Source organism: Oratosquilla oratoria, unplaced genomic scaffold, assembly GCF_046742065.1.
Source record: "Oratosquilla oratoria isolate Oo_2021 unplaced genomic scaffold, ASM4674206v1 SCAFFOLD213, whole genome shotgun sequence".
In the NCBI taxonomy this organism is placed as follows: domain Eukaryota; kingdom Metazoa; phylum Arthropoda; class Malacostraca; order Stomatopoda; family Squillidae; genus Oratosquilla; species Oratosquilla oratoria.
In genome coordinates, this window is record NW_027467565.1 from 80,181 (window position 1) to 96,554 (window position 16,374).

The following is a 16,374-nucleotide window of genomic DNA, read 5'->3' on the forward strand; positions in this document are numbered from 1 at the left end:
ATATATAAATGCTAACACCTTTTGGCAATTTCCATTACTTCTTGCTTGCATTTTTTCTGACAATAATCTTTATTAAGCCCTTCACCTACATCTTCCTCTGCTTTTCTTTCTCATGGTGTCATCAGAATATTATATATATATATATATATATATATATATATATATATATATATATATATATATATATATATATATATATATATATATATATATATATATATTAAAATACGTCTATGATAATGTGCGGATAGCCTATGGAAAGGTTTTTGGTGGTACAATACACTATAGCACTCCTCAAGCAAACCAGGATTGTAATGTATGCATGAAACTTCCTACGGAGTTATAATTTGCGAGGCGCATAGCTGGGGCCGTAGCCCTCACCTTTGCCTTGAGCGCCCGGAGTGCTTAGTAAGTCATCGAAAGGCTGTTGAACCAGGATGTTGGTTAAAAAACATATGAAATACTCTTTCCTTTCCCATAGCATTTGTAGATAACGGCATCGTATTTATGTGTCTCAGAAGTTTTAGGGCTGTTACACTAGTAACCATCATACTCGAAGTGAGAACTGAGAAGTGACTGCCTAAACAGCAAAAATGTACGAATTTTATGGCAGGGGTGACCTAAACTGTCGTACAGTACAGCGTACAAATATATAGACAATTTATTTTATTTTTCAATATTTTAAGTGATTCAATAATAAAACTGAGAATTTAGAACAAACCATTGAGATGCATTTGCAGTACTTTACTGGATTGCAACTATTAAAACACTAATATTTTTATATTTACATAGTTGTAAATAATCAGAACCAACGAAACATTAGATTGTGTCTAATATCATGAAAACATATAAAGTTATTTACTTGAATCTATTTTTGGTATTTTATTAGACGGTAATCTTAGAAATGATGCTTGGAAACTGATAATGAGTACAAGGATGCAAGCATTTTGTAATTTTAAATTGGCCTTTGTAACTGGAAATGTAGTATTGGAAGTGACTGAAGATAACAGGGTTCCCTTGTTTTAGAACGAAACAGAAGTGGGTTGAAGCCGTCGTCTGTATGAGATCCTGTTAAAGTAAAAAATAAGCCTGCTGCAAATATTAAGGTTTGTAAGATATTATATAGTTTTGTTTTACCCATTTTACTTAATATGACGTTGTTAGATGGTTCTGCTCAACGCGCAGGTAATGTGGTAGTGACAGGTTCATAAGTAGTTTCTGAAATGCATTTTTTTTCTCTTTATATGTTGAAGTTCAGTAGCATAATGTGAAGTAAACATTGATATTTGCTCTGGTACAAATTTGAAAGACGGTGTAGTCGTGTGTGGGTTATTTATGGTGAGCGAATGTTAAGCATTTGACAGACAGGGTCCAAGGCAGCTTTGGATATCAGAAGTAATTGTTTAGAATTTCGTAATAGATGTACGTTTTGTCTATATTTGAATGTGTATTAGCAGTAATTTCCAATATAGTAAAATTTTCAATCATTACATAATGAAAATTGAACCATCAAGCTACAAATAAATGAAACCACCAAATCAGAGGAGACCTAAGTCTTGATAAAGATAAATTTTAAGTTTTTTGATCATCTCAGCATTCAATTTTGCTCAATATATTGTACTATTTCATTAATTAATGGTTGTATGTACATTTATAGTCAGCTGTGTAACAAGCTATTTGGTCCTAATTTGCAAGATATGAAAGGTTGCATTTTTGTAAGATGGAATCAGGTTAGGTGATGGTGCATAGACATAAATGGTGAGGAATTTCACTGACCAGAATGTGAACCAGGAGGAATTGATAAAATGGTAACTGAAGAGTTCAAACTGGCATCTATAGATAATATTTACAAAAATTAAAAAGGCAATTATAATGGGTAGATCAGTATTTTTGGTTGTATATAGACCACGGATATCTCAAATTTCTTGTTTCCTATAATTCATAGTGATATTAATGACTTATTTTGGATTTTTATTTTGTATTTGTTCAAATAGGCACAGGAATCCTGCAGGTCTTCTAACCAGGAAGACCCTTTGGAGTCCAAAACTTTACAATAACAAGATCCCAGGAACACTTATTATTTAGTTTTTGAGAAGGGCTACCACCAGGGTATTTAAATACTATATACCTGACTTGGACCTGGCAGGCCTACGTGAGTGTTCACTTGATATTTTTGTTCTCGTGCTTGTTCTTAGCGGGTACAAGGATTGAGGTATAATTTCATCAAGTTGTACTTATAACCTGATTTTTAAGTCGTCTGATATTTCGGAAATGTAAAACCTATACATAGTAGTGGACATCGGTGGTCTGAAGAAAAACGAACACTTATATTGTGTAAATTATGTAATGTAACAAGACAAACAGTGTTGTGAGGAAAGAATGTTATTCGAAACAATATTTTGTTATTTTTTATGTATATATATATTTTCTCCCTTGTGATTTGATTGAAATTGTGATTTTTTGGAAAAACTATTCAATGTGAACAAACTGTGAAAACTACTGGACCAGGTACCCCTGTACTCATAACAGAAACACTGCAAAACTGGCTTAAATGCAGAAATTGTGAAGTGGGGAGCCACAACTCTTGCGTCTTGTTCCCAGACTACCTACTTTATGATAACCCTGACACCAACACAAAAATTTTACATGTCTGGCCTGTGCCAAACAAACCCACTTAAACTATAGTTACTACTAAACAACCTATTTGGATGTAAGGCAGTTGAACAAGAAGTCCAAGATAAGGAAAATCAGGAGCAAGGAAGTAAGGAAGAATCTACATTCAGAACACCTCACTCCCTGGAACTAAGGCAAGACCAGGACCAAACAATTGGACCAACTAAAGAATAAGTTGCAACACTGGGAAAAACCCCACTGGGTAAAACAATAGAGGAGCAGTAGCAATAACAACACAAACAAGACCTGTGTGTAAGTTCAAAATAATTAGAATTTGCAAATTTGAAATACTGGGTGAAAATTGCCCCTTTCACATCCCAAGAAATGCTTGAAATTCAGGAAACATGGAAATTTGGATGTAAACAGGTGGACAAGTGCAAATTTTTATACTTATACAGAGTCACTGTCTGCAGCTACAAGAATTTGGGGCAAACATTTTTATTTATTTATTTATTTTTATTTTTATTATTATTATGGAAAACTGTTGAGGGACTAGTAGAACACCTGCAGAAAATAATGATTGCTATGATGGGCAAGTTGTTTTGGCAGGACAAAAGAGAGGGAGCTTGAGTTTTCTATAATTAAAGTGTTGAGTGTGTGTAGTATAAGGGTCCTATACCAGAAGTGCAGCCAAAACAAAATTGTCTCTTGCAAGAAATAGCCATCAATGACAAACTATACCAGGTTATTGAAACACACCTCTATAGTGATATAATTGATGCAGATGCTCAGATCCAAAACCATGAATAACTTTGTATAGACAGTGGAAAAGTTGTCTACATATAGAATCGTCTTTTAGCAAATACATGTGTTAGCTTCTTAAATGGGACATGTGGAATCTTTGCTCCCTATACCAAAAAATTGAACCTTATGGTGACTGTTGTGTATATAAGCTCCAAGACACCTCCCAAGACCTATTTCAACAAGTTACAAATAGAATTGGCCATATTCTCAATCACCTACAAGCCCCCCACACACAATTTTTTTCTGTTTGGGGGCTTCTTCCCTTATATGAACTGAAAATCACTGAAGGTAGAGGGAGGGATGACAGAAAAAAAATACCAAGCACACAAACTGTCAGATATGGAGACCAAATTTGTTACACAATCTGTAACCAAGTCATTGAAAGGGTTCAATATCTTTGACTTGATCTTCAGCAGTGACTGCAGTATGATCCACAAATATGAACTCTTTGAAACCACTATGACAGCCTACAGGATATGTAAAGATACAGTTACAGTGAATGTTATAATGATGAGCATGTCAGAATGGCACAGGGCCAAAATTTGCACAAGATGACAGAACTTCTGTCACAAAGACATACTGGACTGCCATAAAAAGCAAACTCAAAGTAAACTGGGTAGTAATTTTAGCAGACATGAGTGTCATAAGAATATTTTCTACTTTCCTTTCAGTATGCTACATTTGGTCCAGGTTTGTGAGTCTTCTGGAAGAGAGACCTGGAGCAAAAGAACTGGCTAACTTCAAGGGAGTGTATTAAGCAAATACCCCACCAAACTCCAGTTCCAAACAGAGAAGTCTGTCACATACTTATTAGAAAGAGGAGCCTTTAAAGCCAAGCTAGCAGGAAATTAACCACACCACAAAACCATCAGACTATAAGAGGCCCACCAAGAAGCAGAAAAGAAACTACTGAAGTCCCACAAAGACCAGAGGAAAAGGAACTACAGGCTGTTTGAAACATCAAAGACTACTCAGGTTCTTTTTGACTTGTACAAGGAAAAAATTGAATAAGAAGTCATTAGTAGACCCACTAAAAGTTCGTGAAGGTGAGCCAAAGAGGATGGTAAGTATTCTGAAGGGACAATACAAAAGTGTCTTCAGTGTATCTGGACAAAATTATGGAGAACCCATCTGCCTTCTACAGTGCACAGGTAGACACATCCACACCAAAATTGACTCACATCAACTATGAATTTGACAAAGTCACCCAAGCCATCAATGATATAGCTACAGATACTACAGCACAGCAGTAGAACCAGATGGATGTAGTGCACAGTTCTTGTAGACCTGTAGAGTTGAGGTGGTGCTACTACTGAAATCTATATCCTTCAAGTCCCTCTCTACTGATATAGTTCCATTATCCTCAAAGAAGGAACTGTAACTAATTCACAAGATAGATAATAAAAGATTAAACAAAAACTACCAGCCTGTGGTACTGACTTCCTGATTTATTGGTATAATTGAATGGGTGGTCTGAAAGAGACTAATAGACTATTTAGGAAATTGGCGTTTTCAAGGAAGCTCAACATTAAGAAAATGCTGATCCTGTTTGTCACAGTTATTTGCCCACCAGGAACCCAGAATATAAAAAGAGAATTTACCAGTAACAAAGTAGCCGTGTGAGTTTATAATAATCTAAAACCAATGATGGGTATTTGCCTGTGGTGGTCCCATAAGATGGACAGTGAAGCTGCCCATTTTCAAGATCTATCAACGCTTTTACCTCTATCAGGAGGTGTAATCCTAAAGGGCTGACATTTGGTCTCTAGATTGGACTTGGGACCTCTCTGCATCACCTTCAACTGTATTTTTTGTCATTTCACACATGGAAAGCTGACTGCCAGTGACTGGTCCCCTCCTCTTACTACTTCCACCAATACAAGGTAGACAACAGTCCAAAGTTGTTTCCCAGAGAGGCCTGTGGGAAGGCCTGAGAACTGTTGCCAGCTGCAGTGGGGTTGCAGGTTTTCCACTAAGTGAAACTCTTAGGCATCAATATCTGTTATTATTCTGGCTGCTCCCAGGCTATTTTATTTATTTCTGTACACCTCCTAGGTAGCTAAAGAGCTAACCTGTCTCAAGTAACATCTTGAATGATTTAAAAATACAATTGCTGACAAAATGGTCAGAGTAGGCACTATGAGGATGAAACCTTTAATAAAAGTCCAGCATTTCCCCTGTTGAGGCCCTATGTACTTGAAAAAGCTTAAAAAATGAAACGTTGCACTTTTAATAAAGTTTCTTCCTTATGGTGTCTACTATGACTATTCTTCTTTATTGGGTGGCACTTTTGACTTTATTGTGGTTGCTGTATTGTATTTTATTTGTCTTTGTGGTAGTGAGGAAGGTGCCACATGAGTATAGTTCATTGGTTTAAGTTACATCAGGGTCTGATATTAATCAGCTGGAATCTTATTCTAAGTCCCATGTCCTCCTTCCACAGGTATTCAATCAAATGTGTGTGTAGTTATATAATTAGGTATTTCTAGAAATTCCTTTATGTTTATTTTGTTGAATAATAATAGATAAAATACTAAGATATTTTTTTTTATTTCAGGCTATGCCATATCTATTGAAATGTAATAATGGCAACAACCAAGATGGTACCAACAGTTGGTAGTTGGCCAGCAAAGTTTGTGTCCAAGCGCCGCACCCGTACACGACCTTCAGGCCTTCCATTGCACCGCCAGCCATACTATCCCAACCATATTTTTGGACAAACAGACAAAGTAAGGATATAGTGAACATTATATCAGCTCTAAGAAAAACACTATTGTAACCCAGTATAGAGTATTGAATGCATAAGTTTTATGCAGTTGGATTTGTAGGGACTTTAATGACCCCTATGGACCAGTCATATAGTGTTCTTTTACAATTGGAAAATAATCTCCACTCAAAGATTGCTAATCACAGTTAATTAATATTAACCCCATCTCTGGAATTTTTTTTTGCTGAAAGTGTTCCAAAATCAGACAATTTTTTGTTATTTTGCTTGATTAATAGTATTTTTTATGCTGTTGATCTGGGAATTATTTGTTGTTCAGTTATGTTATATTTACATATACTGACAGCCTTTTTCCCCTTACAAGGGAGAGAGCCAAAAACAAAGGTATAAAATCCACTCCCACCCATTCTATCCCCACATACTCCACTCCCATTCACCCCCCACACTCCCTCTTATCTTGGCTCCTTCTGGATAATGGGTCATCCATGCATCTCGCCCACTCCCCTGGGTCAGAAGCAATACTATATTTGAAAAATAAAAACTTAGAATTAATTTCCCTATACAGGCAGGAATGAGTAAATCTTAGAATTAATTTTCCTATACAGGCAGGAATGAGTATACTCTTTCATTAGCAAGATCTTATAAAAAAGCCACTTCAGTTCAAATAATATTACATACATATACCAAGGATTTTTCCCCCTTACAAGGGAGGTAGCCAAAAAGGAAAAGGCATAAAATCACTTCCACCCATTCCATCCCTGAATACACTCCACACCCCTCCACCCTCCCTCTTATCTTAGCACCTCCTGGATGACGGGTCATCCCTGCATCCTGTCCACTGCCCTGGGTCAGAAGCAGTGTCGCAAGACACAGCACATCCACAGCAAGGCCGCTTCATTAACCCCTTCCATACGGTGCCGCACACGTAGGCGTCATGGACTTAGATCTCGGTGGCAGCAGCCAATGCCAGCCGTACGACGTGTCGTAATAATACTCGCATCATAAAATATAGTCACCGCTTATATTGATCGTTCTCTCTTCACCCGTGAATTCTGATAACCATAGAAAATGCGATTACAAAAGAATTAGAAAGAATGTCATTATGGAGGGGCGATTACAATATATATAATCAAGACGCCGATATGGCAGCCTCGCGAATACACTCGCTCCCCATGACGCCTACGTGTGCGGCACCGTATGGAAGGGGTTAAATTGGCGACCCCCCCCCCCCCCCCCCCCTCTCCGTCCCCCCATTGCAAAAAAGTAGAAGACGGGGAGAAATCCCTTCGGGCTTCGTCAAATTTTGCTCACACATACTACCTCACCCCCCATCCCCCCACCCATTCCACCTCATGCCATCACAACATCATCCATATACAACCATTCTCCATTCACCCCTGTCTTCTGTCCTCTCCTGTCCTTCCTCAACAGACATTCCCCTCTTCCCCAAAGCCCCCTTCACCCCATCCATCCACCTCATCCTAGGATGTCCCCTCATGTTCACTCCCTCCACATCTGCCTTCCATACCTCTTTTACTAGTCTTTCTTCACTCATTCTTTCCATGTGTCCAAACCATCCTGATACTCTTTCATCAACCCTATCTCCCAGCTCCCTTTCCACCTCTGCTCTCCTCCTCACCTCCTCGTTTCTCACTCTATCTAGCCTAGTAACCCCCATCATACTTCTTAGACACCTCATCTCAAACACATTTAAACTCCCTCTCTCTTCTTCTCTTATGTTCCACATTTCTGCCCCATACAGTGTTGTTGGCACAATCACTCCTTCATACAGTCTCCTCTTAGCATCCATTCCCAAATGTCTATTCCTCATTACACTCTTTAATCCACCAAGGCATTTACTCGCTTCTCTCAATCTACATTCTACCTCCACCTTCACTCCACCTTTTCCTGCCACATTTGCACCCAAGTATCTAAAACTATCCACTTCCTCCAGTCGCTCTCCCTTAATGCTCACTTCCAGTCTACTGCCCCTTTCACCCCTTGTACATCTCATCACCTTACTTTTACCCACATTTATCTTTAGCTTTCTTCTATCACATACTCTCCCAAACTCTGTCACCAACTTCCTCAATCCCTCCTCCGATCCTGCCACAAGCGCAGTTTCGTCCGCAAACAACAGCTGGCTCACCTCCCACTTTTCTCCATTTTCTTTAACCATCTCCAATCCCTGACCCACTACCCTTGCATTTACCTCTCGCACCACCCCATCCATGTATAAGTTGAATAGCCAGGGCGACATAACGCATCCTTGACAAGGTCCCATCTTTACCTCGAACCACTCACTCTCTCCATTTCTAATCCTGACACAAGCTCTACTACTCTCATAAAAACTCTTGACAGCTCCTAGAAGCTTTCCTCCTATCCCATATATCTGCATAACCTCCCACAGTGCCTTTCTGTCTACCCTATCATAAGCCTTTTCCAGATCCATAAAAGCCCAAAAAACATCCTTCCCCTTTCCTATAGCTTTCTCACATATCTGTCTTACCACAAAGATCTAATCTACACAACCTCTACCTGTCCTAAATCCACACTGTTCCTCACCAATTACTCCTTCTGTTCCTCCTAATCCTCTCAATCAAGATCCTCCCATAAGCCTTCCCAACTACACTTAACCCCTTCCATACGGTGCCGCACACGTAGGCGTCATGAGGAGCAAGTGGATTCGCGACGCTGCCATATCGGCGTCTTGATTATATTTATTGTAGTCGCCCCTGTGTTTTTACATTCTCTCAAATGTGCCCTGAATCCCATTCTCTGTGGTTTTCAAAATTCGCGGGTGAAAGAGAGAACGATCGATATAAGCGGTGACTGTATTTTATGATGCGAGTATTATTACGACACGTCGTACGGCTGGCATTGGCTGCTGCCCGCGAGATTTAAGTTCCGTACTGAAGTGGTTAACAAGCTAATCCCTCTGAAACTACTACATTCACACTTGTCCCCCTTTCCCTTGTAAAGTCGAACTATACAGGCACTCCTCCAGTCCTCCGGCACTCTACCCTCTCTCCAGCAAACATTAAATAACCTCACCAGCCGGTCCACCATCACTGTACCTTCCTTTTTCAGACATTCTGCATGGCATCCATCCAACCCAGGTGCCTTACCTGCTCTCATCATCTTAACAACTGCCTTCACCTCATCCTTCCTTATTTCTCCTCCATTCTCCTCACTCATCACTCTCATTTTCTTCGCATTTCCCACTGCAGCTATCTTTCCCTCCCTATCCTCCTTCACATTTAGCAACTCCCTAAAATATTCTGCCCATCTTCCCCTTACTGCCTTCTCCTCCATTATCATCTCTCCATTTGCACCTTTTACATTTTCTTCTCTACTTGATTCGCCTCCTCTTCCTCTCTTAATTTCTTTCCAAAACATCTTTTTATTACTTTCAAAATTTTCTGTCATACTCTTACCCCATTTCACATCTGCTCTCCACTTTGCCTCCTTTACCTTTTGCTTTACTTCTCTTTTCTTTTCTTTGTACCTCTCATATGACTCCCTCATCCTATTTTGTAACCAATCTGTGAAAGCTCGCTTCTTCTCTTCTACAACCTTCTTCATTTCCTCATCCCACCATTCACTACCCTTCCTTCTATTTCCTCCCATCCTTCTTGTTCCACACACCATCCTTGCACACTTTATGACTTCCTCCTTGAACCATCCCCACTCCTCCTCCACACCTAGCTCCACTCTATCCTTCACTCCCACTCCTCCTTCAGCTTCTTTTCGTACTCCCTCTCCTTTTCCTTTTCATTCAAAGAGTTCACTCAAGAATTCACTCTAAGAACCTCTCTACCTTTTGTCCCTTTCCTCTTTCTCCATCTATCCTCCATTCTCAACTTACCTTCCACCAAAAAATGATCTGATATTCCCCCACCCTCTCCCCTTAGCACATGTACTTCCTTAACTCTTCCTATCATAATCCTATTTACCACTACATAATCCATTAACCCTCTATCTACCACCCTTCCCTCCACCACCCTCTCCCATGTGTACTTATGCTTGACTTTCTTCCGAAACACTGTATTTGCTATCATCAACTCTCTTTCTAGACACATTTCCACCATCAACTCTCCACTACGATTCTTTCCAGGAACTCCACATTTCCCAACCACTCCATCGATTGGACTATTTCCTACCCTAGCATTAAGGTCTCCCAGTACTATTACATTGACATTTCTCCCTAAATCCTCTATGCACTCGTTTAAATCTATCCAAAAGGCCTCCCTTTCTTCTACACTCTTCTCACTGCCAGGCCCATATGGACTTACAAAGACCCACATCTCCTTTCCCAGTTTCACCTTCATCCACATTATCCTTGAGGAAATCTCCTTCCACTCCACTACACGTTTACCTATCTCTTCACTTACTAGAATAGCCACCCCTTCCCTCCCTCGCCCTCTCTTCACTCCTGATAACCTCCCACTTACACTCACCCTTCCCTTTCAACTTAGTTTCACTCAAAGCCAACACATCCATCTTTCTTCTCACAAACATACTACCTATCTCTTCCCTTTTACTCTCATCTGTACCACATCCACGCACATTAAAAGACCCAAACCTTAGGGTGCTGGTCGGAAAACTCCCAGACCCTCTTATGCCTTTACTTTTCTTGGAATGTCCCCTGTGGGGCTACAAGGAGAAGGATGCCTAGTCCCACTCCCCGTCCCTTTCTTCTTGCCTCTTACGATCCAAGTGGGAATACTTGGTGGCAGTATTCTTTTCCCCCACCACAGAAAAAGAATACTCAGAGAAATGGTATAGGACAGCAACAAGGGGTTGGGGGACAGCATAACGGAGGGACAGTCGTAGTATAAAAGTTTTTTATACAAATAATATTAGTTATCATCAAAATAAAGACAAAAGAAATCAAAAGGTTCCATATCATCTGTATTGATATCATGTGAAATACCTGGCTCACCAGTGAAAGGAAAAGGGAGACAAGGGAAAGTGACACCTGTAGGTGGCACCATTGACACAAGTCAAGTGGTTGTGGCTCACAATCAGTCTTCATCTTCTGAAATTGATGCCATTGAACTGTCAGACATACTATCAGAGTTGTTCAGGCTCGTATATGACATTATCATTTGAATCACTATTTGTGTTCATTATGGTCTAATAATATGCTAAAAATAAAAGCAAAATGTAGTAAGGGGAAGGGCAAAAAGCCAGGCATATATTCTCTTCAAATATCTTGAAGTGACTGAAGAATTGGTGCCAGACATCGAGATGACTCATCTTGAAGGAAGAAAGGCTTGCAGAATTCAAATGTTGATGAGTATAAATGCCGTGAATTCCAGAATGTATATTCATCACAAAAAACCTAAGGGAGGTAAGGGCATTGACAGATTTTGAAAATGGGCAGCTGTACTATCCATCTTGCAAAACCAGCATAAACAGATACCTGTCATTGGTCATCTATCATTGATTGGCTTTGGGTTGTTTAGATTTCAAAGAGAACAGGATTAGCAGAGATGAACCATAATTTACTTGTTTGCTATTAGTTTTTTCTTTTCTTTCTTTCTTCCCTCCCTCCTTTCTTCCTTCCTTCCTTTCTTTGTGTCTACCTGAAGTAAGTGAAAATATCTTTTAAAATTCTCAGTCTGTATTAGGGGGTAAGCACAGTGAATAATGAAAGGCTTGTGTTTGTCTGTGAGTATTTGTTGATGAATATGCTTCCTGTCTTACAAAATTTGATACTTCACTCTCTCTTAAGACAGAAGATTTTATGCTGTACAATGAGGCTGATGATGAAGAAGAAGATGAGGATGACTTTGATGAAGAGGAGAATGCACATGATGGAGGTGGCTACATTGCTTTACGAGGAGTGCCTCACCATCCCTCACACCCACATAATCACCAGCCACCTAAAAGAAGACAACCTTTTAATCAGGTGCATTTTGTTTCTGAACATTTTCTGATCTGTCAAATTGTCTTGATCGAAGAAACTGTGTGTGCAGAAGGATTGTGTATATATATATATGTATATATTTATATTCCTTTCCTTCTTTCTATTGTGACCCTTTGCATACAGTATTTGTGTAATAGTTGACACCTAATTTCAGACTGAAAACAGATGAAAACAAGTCTATTTTAATGTGAAAATGTATGATTCTTTGTCACATGCCTTCTCCAGATGTATAGAATATAGTTTTAATCACTTCTATTTTCACATGTGTTCTCATTAAGCTGTTGGATACTGTGACAATCAAGTTTTTTCACAAACTGACTACTATGGTGATATCTATATTGATGTGTTTTTCATTTTTCAGATGTATCAACCGTTAAGTTATAATTTTGTTGATTATGTAATTGCTAGAAGTCGAGGTCTTGGGCAGTTGGAGTATCAGAAAGTTAATGAAGAATTCGGCACAAGACATACACTAACAACAGGAATGTTCAAAGAACATCCTATTCCTCTTAATCGTATTAACAAGGTTTGTTGATTTAGTTTTGTTTTTGTATGAGTTTTAATAGAAAGAATGATATAGTTTGTTTCTCCTCTAGTTGAAAAAAGTAAAGATAGAAGTATGAAATCAAGATAATGTTGTGTTGTTGTCATTCCCTGACTGTCTGGCCAAGCAGTCATAAGATGAATTTTGTGTATTTGTAGTTGTAACAGAGACTTGGAATTTGAGAGAGGCAGAGAGGAAAAGTTTGAATGAAATGTCTGAGAAGTATGGAAGGAGTTACAAGGCTGGATAGAATAAGAAACTAGGAGGTGAAGAGGAGAGCTGGGATGGAAAAGGAGATGGCAGATAGGGCTGAAGAAAGAGTCCTGGAATGGATACATGGAAAGAATGAGTGAAGAAAGATTAGCTAAAGAGGTGTGGAAGGCAAAAGTGGAGGGAGTGAACTTGAGGGGATGCCAGAGGATGAGATGGATGGATGGGGTGAGAAGGGTGTTGAGCAAGGGAGAAGGCAGGAGATAGGGGTGAGTGGAGAATGGCTGTGTATAGATGATACTGTGATACAAGGAAAGGAGGGGGTTAGGGAGTGGTTATGTGTGAAATGATTTTTTGATACAGCCTGAAGGGATTTCTCCCCACCTTCTCTTTTTATACATGAGGGGATGGGTTACTAAGTGAAGTGGCCATGCTGTGGATGTACTGTGGCCTTCTACATTGCTTCTGCCCCAGGGCAGTGGGTGAGGTACAGGGATGACCCATCATCAATGAGAAGCTAAGATGAGATGGGGGAAAGGGTGGTGGGAGTGGGTATCTGCCTTTTGACTTGGCTACTTTCCTGTTAAGGAGGAAAAAGCCCTTGATATATAGATAGATGTAGTTGTAACTTGTCAGTACATTTAAAAAGTTAGGCAGGTAAATCAGTAGTCATGTTGATTGTAAAACTATGCAAATTTATGGTTGATCAGAGAATGCCAAGATGGTTAGGCATATGGGAAAAAAATGGGTGAAGAAAAAACTGTCAAGAAGAATATGAAAAGCAGAAGTGAATTGTGTGAATTTGAAGGGAAGACCAAGAGAAGGTAGATAAACATGATGAAGGGGGCTTTAGATGCAAAAGGAATGTTTTGCCAAGCAAGAAAGAGTGCAAAATATAAGAGGGAATAGAGAGTAATTGTAAACAGATGAGGAAATGATGCAACCTGAAGGAATTTTTTTCTGTTCCATAAATTTCTTGAGTAGAAAACAAGGCACAGTTGCTATATAGTGGTAGAGGTAAACCAGCTTCAACTGCTGTGGAAGTGTTCTGTCATGCTCCGTTTCTTTTGATCCAAGAAGAAAGAGCGATTTGTTCAAGGTGAAGGTGAGATTGCATCAGTGCTGTGTCATGCCTCCATGGCATACAATGCACACGTGGATGAGATGGCATGGGAGGTGAATGCAAGGGTCATGGGCAGAGGATTGGAAACAGTTAGAGAGAGTGGAGGGAAGTGGGAGATGAGCCAGTTGTTATTTGTGGATGACAATGTGCTTGTGGTAGAGTCCAAGGAGGGTCTAAGGCAGTGATGGAGTTTGGGAAGGTATGAGATGGGAGGAAATTGAAAGTAAAAGTGGGTAAAAGGTGATGAGATGTACAAAGGGAAAGGGTGGCAGCAAATTGGAAGTAAGTCTTCAAGGAGAGAGGGTGGAAGAAGTAGATAGTATTAAGTATATGGCAGTCACGTGGTAGGAAATGGAGGGGTAGGAGTAGAGGTGTACTGCAGAGTGAGGGACGCATGTAAATGCCTTTGGGGATTGAAAATCATCATGAGAAATAGGTATTTGGAAACGGATGGAAAGAGAAGATTATATGAATGAGTGATTGTGTCTGTGATACTGTATGGGATGGAGATTTGCAATTTGAGAGGGGCAGAAAGGAGAAGTTTAAATGTGTTTGAGATGAAGTGTCTGAAAAGTATGATAGGTTGGATAGAGTGAGAAATGAGGAGGTGAGGAGGAGAGCAGAGATAGAAAGGGATCTGGTAGATAGGGCTGATGAAATAGTATTTGGAGTCAAAGCACATACCCACTTCATACACGGGACTGCTCGGCCAGATGGTCTAGGGCAGGGGTGTGCAACCTTTTTTCCCAAAGGGCCACTAGTCACGACTAGTATGGAGGGCCACATAACCTTACTATTTGATGTTATTTACTATGATCGAAGATGTATTATGTGAGATTATACTGATAAAGATAGATGATTAGTTTGTTACTGATTTTATTTAAATTGGGATCACAAAAATAAGAATTGTCCGAAACAAATGTATTTTCCTAACTATAAATAAGCAAATGAAAGGCTGCTGTACCTTATTATTATAATGTACAAACATATATAATTACTTAATATTGGTTAACTGGGATCATTAACATAAGAATTATCAAACACAGACATTTTCCTGACCATTAATTAGCAAATGAAAGACAGCCAAGGATCACTCAATCTAATAATTAAAAATTTCAAGTAATATTTTATTTTCTGTTCTAATATAATTAAAATCTGTACCTTAGTGAATGAAATAGAAAAAATGTGAAATTGGTACTCAAGAATATGAATTAATCAAACTTTCGTGGGCTCTAGTTGGTAACACACACACACACGCTCTCTCTCTCTCTCTCTCTCTCTCTCTCTCTCTCTCTCTCTCTCTCTCTCTCTCTCTCTCTCTCTCTCTCTCTCTCTCTCTCTCTCTCTCTCTTTCATCTCTCTCTCTCTCTCTTTCATCTCTCTCTCTCTCTCTTTCATCTCTCTTTCATCTCTCTTTCATCTCTCTCTCTTTCATCTCTCTCTCTCTCTTTCATCTCTCTCTCTCATCTCTCTCTCTCTTTCATCTCTCATCTCTCTCTCTCATCTCTCTCTCATCTCTCTCTCATCTCTCTCTCTCTCATCTCTCTCTCATCTCTCTCTCATCTCTCTCTCTCTCTCTCATCTCTCTCTCATCTCTCTCTCTCATCTCTCTCTCTCATCTCTCTCTCTCTCTCATCTCTCTCTCTCTCATATCTCTCTCTCTCATATCTCTCTCTCTCTCATATCTCTCTCTCTCTCATATCTCTCTCTCTCTCATATCTCTCTCTCTCTCATATCTCTCTCTCTCTCATATCTCTCTCTCTCTCTCTCTCTCTCTCTCTCTCTCTCTCTCTCTCTCTCTCTCTCTCTCTCTCTCTCTCTCTCTCTCTCTCTCTGTGGTTGCACTATAGCTTATTTATTATTTTTAGGAGAAAGGGCTGCAATGAAAGCCTTTGAGGGCCACAGGTTGCACAGGACTGGTCTAGGGGATGGCAAACTTCATACACATGAAGTCCTGTATAATGGTCCTCCCATCACACCACATTGTGGATGAAGGGTCCCTGTCCCCAACCCACCACACTTGAGTCAAGTGGGACTCCACTTTCACAGGAATGTCCAACAGCCAGAGCTGGATTACCTTCACAGCTTCATTGTATGGCATTCCTCCCTCCTTACCCTTTCAAAATAATTGATGGGGCAGATGTGAATATCCCTTTGGGCCATGTCATCCTTTCATCCATTCACAATTGCCTTCTGGTCCTGTCTTTTGCAATCTGTTCCCTTCACAACAAACATTCCATCTGGATCCAAAGCTTAATGTAATGTAGCTTTCACGTGGCATGGGTAGGTGGGTAAACCCTTTTATATTTATATATATATATATATATATATATATATATATATACACATATACACATATACACATATACATATACCAAGGCTTTTTTTCCCCTTACCAGGGGGGTAGCCAAAAAGGACAA

The 16,374-nt window shown here is 39.6% G+C and overlaps 1 protein-coding gene across 4 annotated transcripts in view; it reads left to right on the forward strand.

The window, feature by feature from the left end:
* The first annotated feature begins 762 nt into the window (after nucleotides 1-762).
* The window catches only part of DCAF12 (DDB1 and CUL4 associated factor 12-like protein), a 58,737-nt gene continuing 43,125 nt past the window's right edge, over nucleotides 763-16,374 (forward strand). The window contains exons 1-5 of one of the 4 annotated variants that reach the window (XM_076181264.1): nucleotides 766-1,106; nucleotides 1,995-2,152; nucleotides 5,975-6,146; nucleotides 11,883-12,059; nucleotides 12,439-12,603. In XM_076181264.1, coding sequence (XP_076037379.1) covers nucleotides 6,003-6,146; nucleotides 11,883-12,059; nucleotides 12,439-12,603 — 486 coding nt within the window. In that variant the 5' untranslated portion in view covers nucleotides 766-1,106; nucleotides 1,995-2,152; nucleotides 5,975-6,002. Of the gene's footprint in view, nucleotides 1,107-1,158; nucleotides 1,186-1,994; nucleotides 2,153-5,974; nucleotides 6,147-11,882; nucleotides 12,060-12,438; nucleotides 12,604-16,374 lie in introns of those variants that run through there. The other 3 variants (XM_076181265.1, XM_076181266.1, XM_076181267.1) reach the window with 3 other exon arrangements.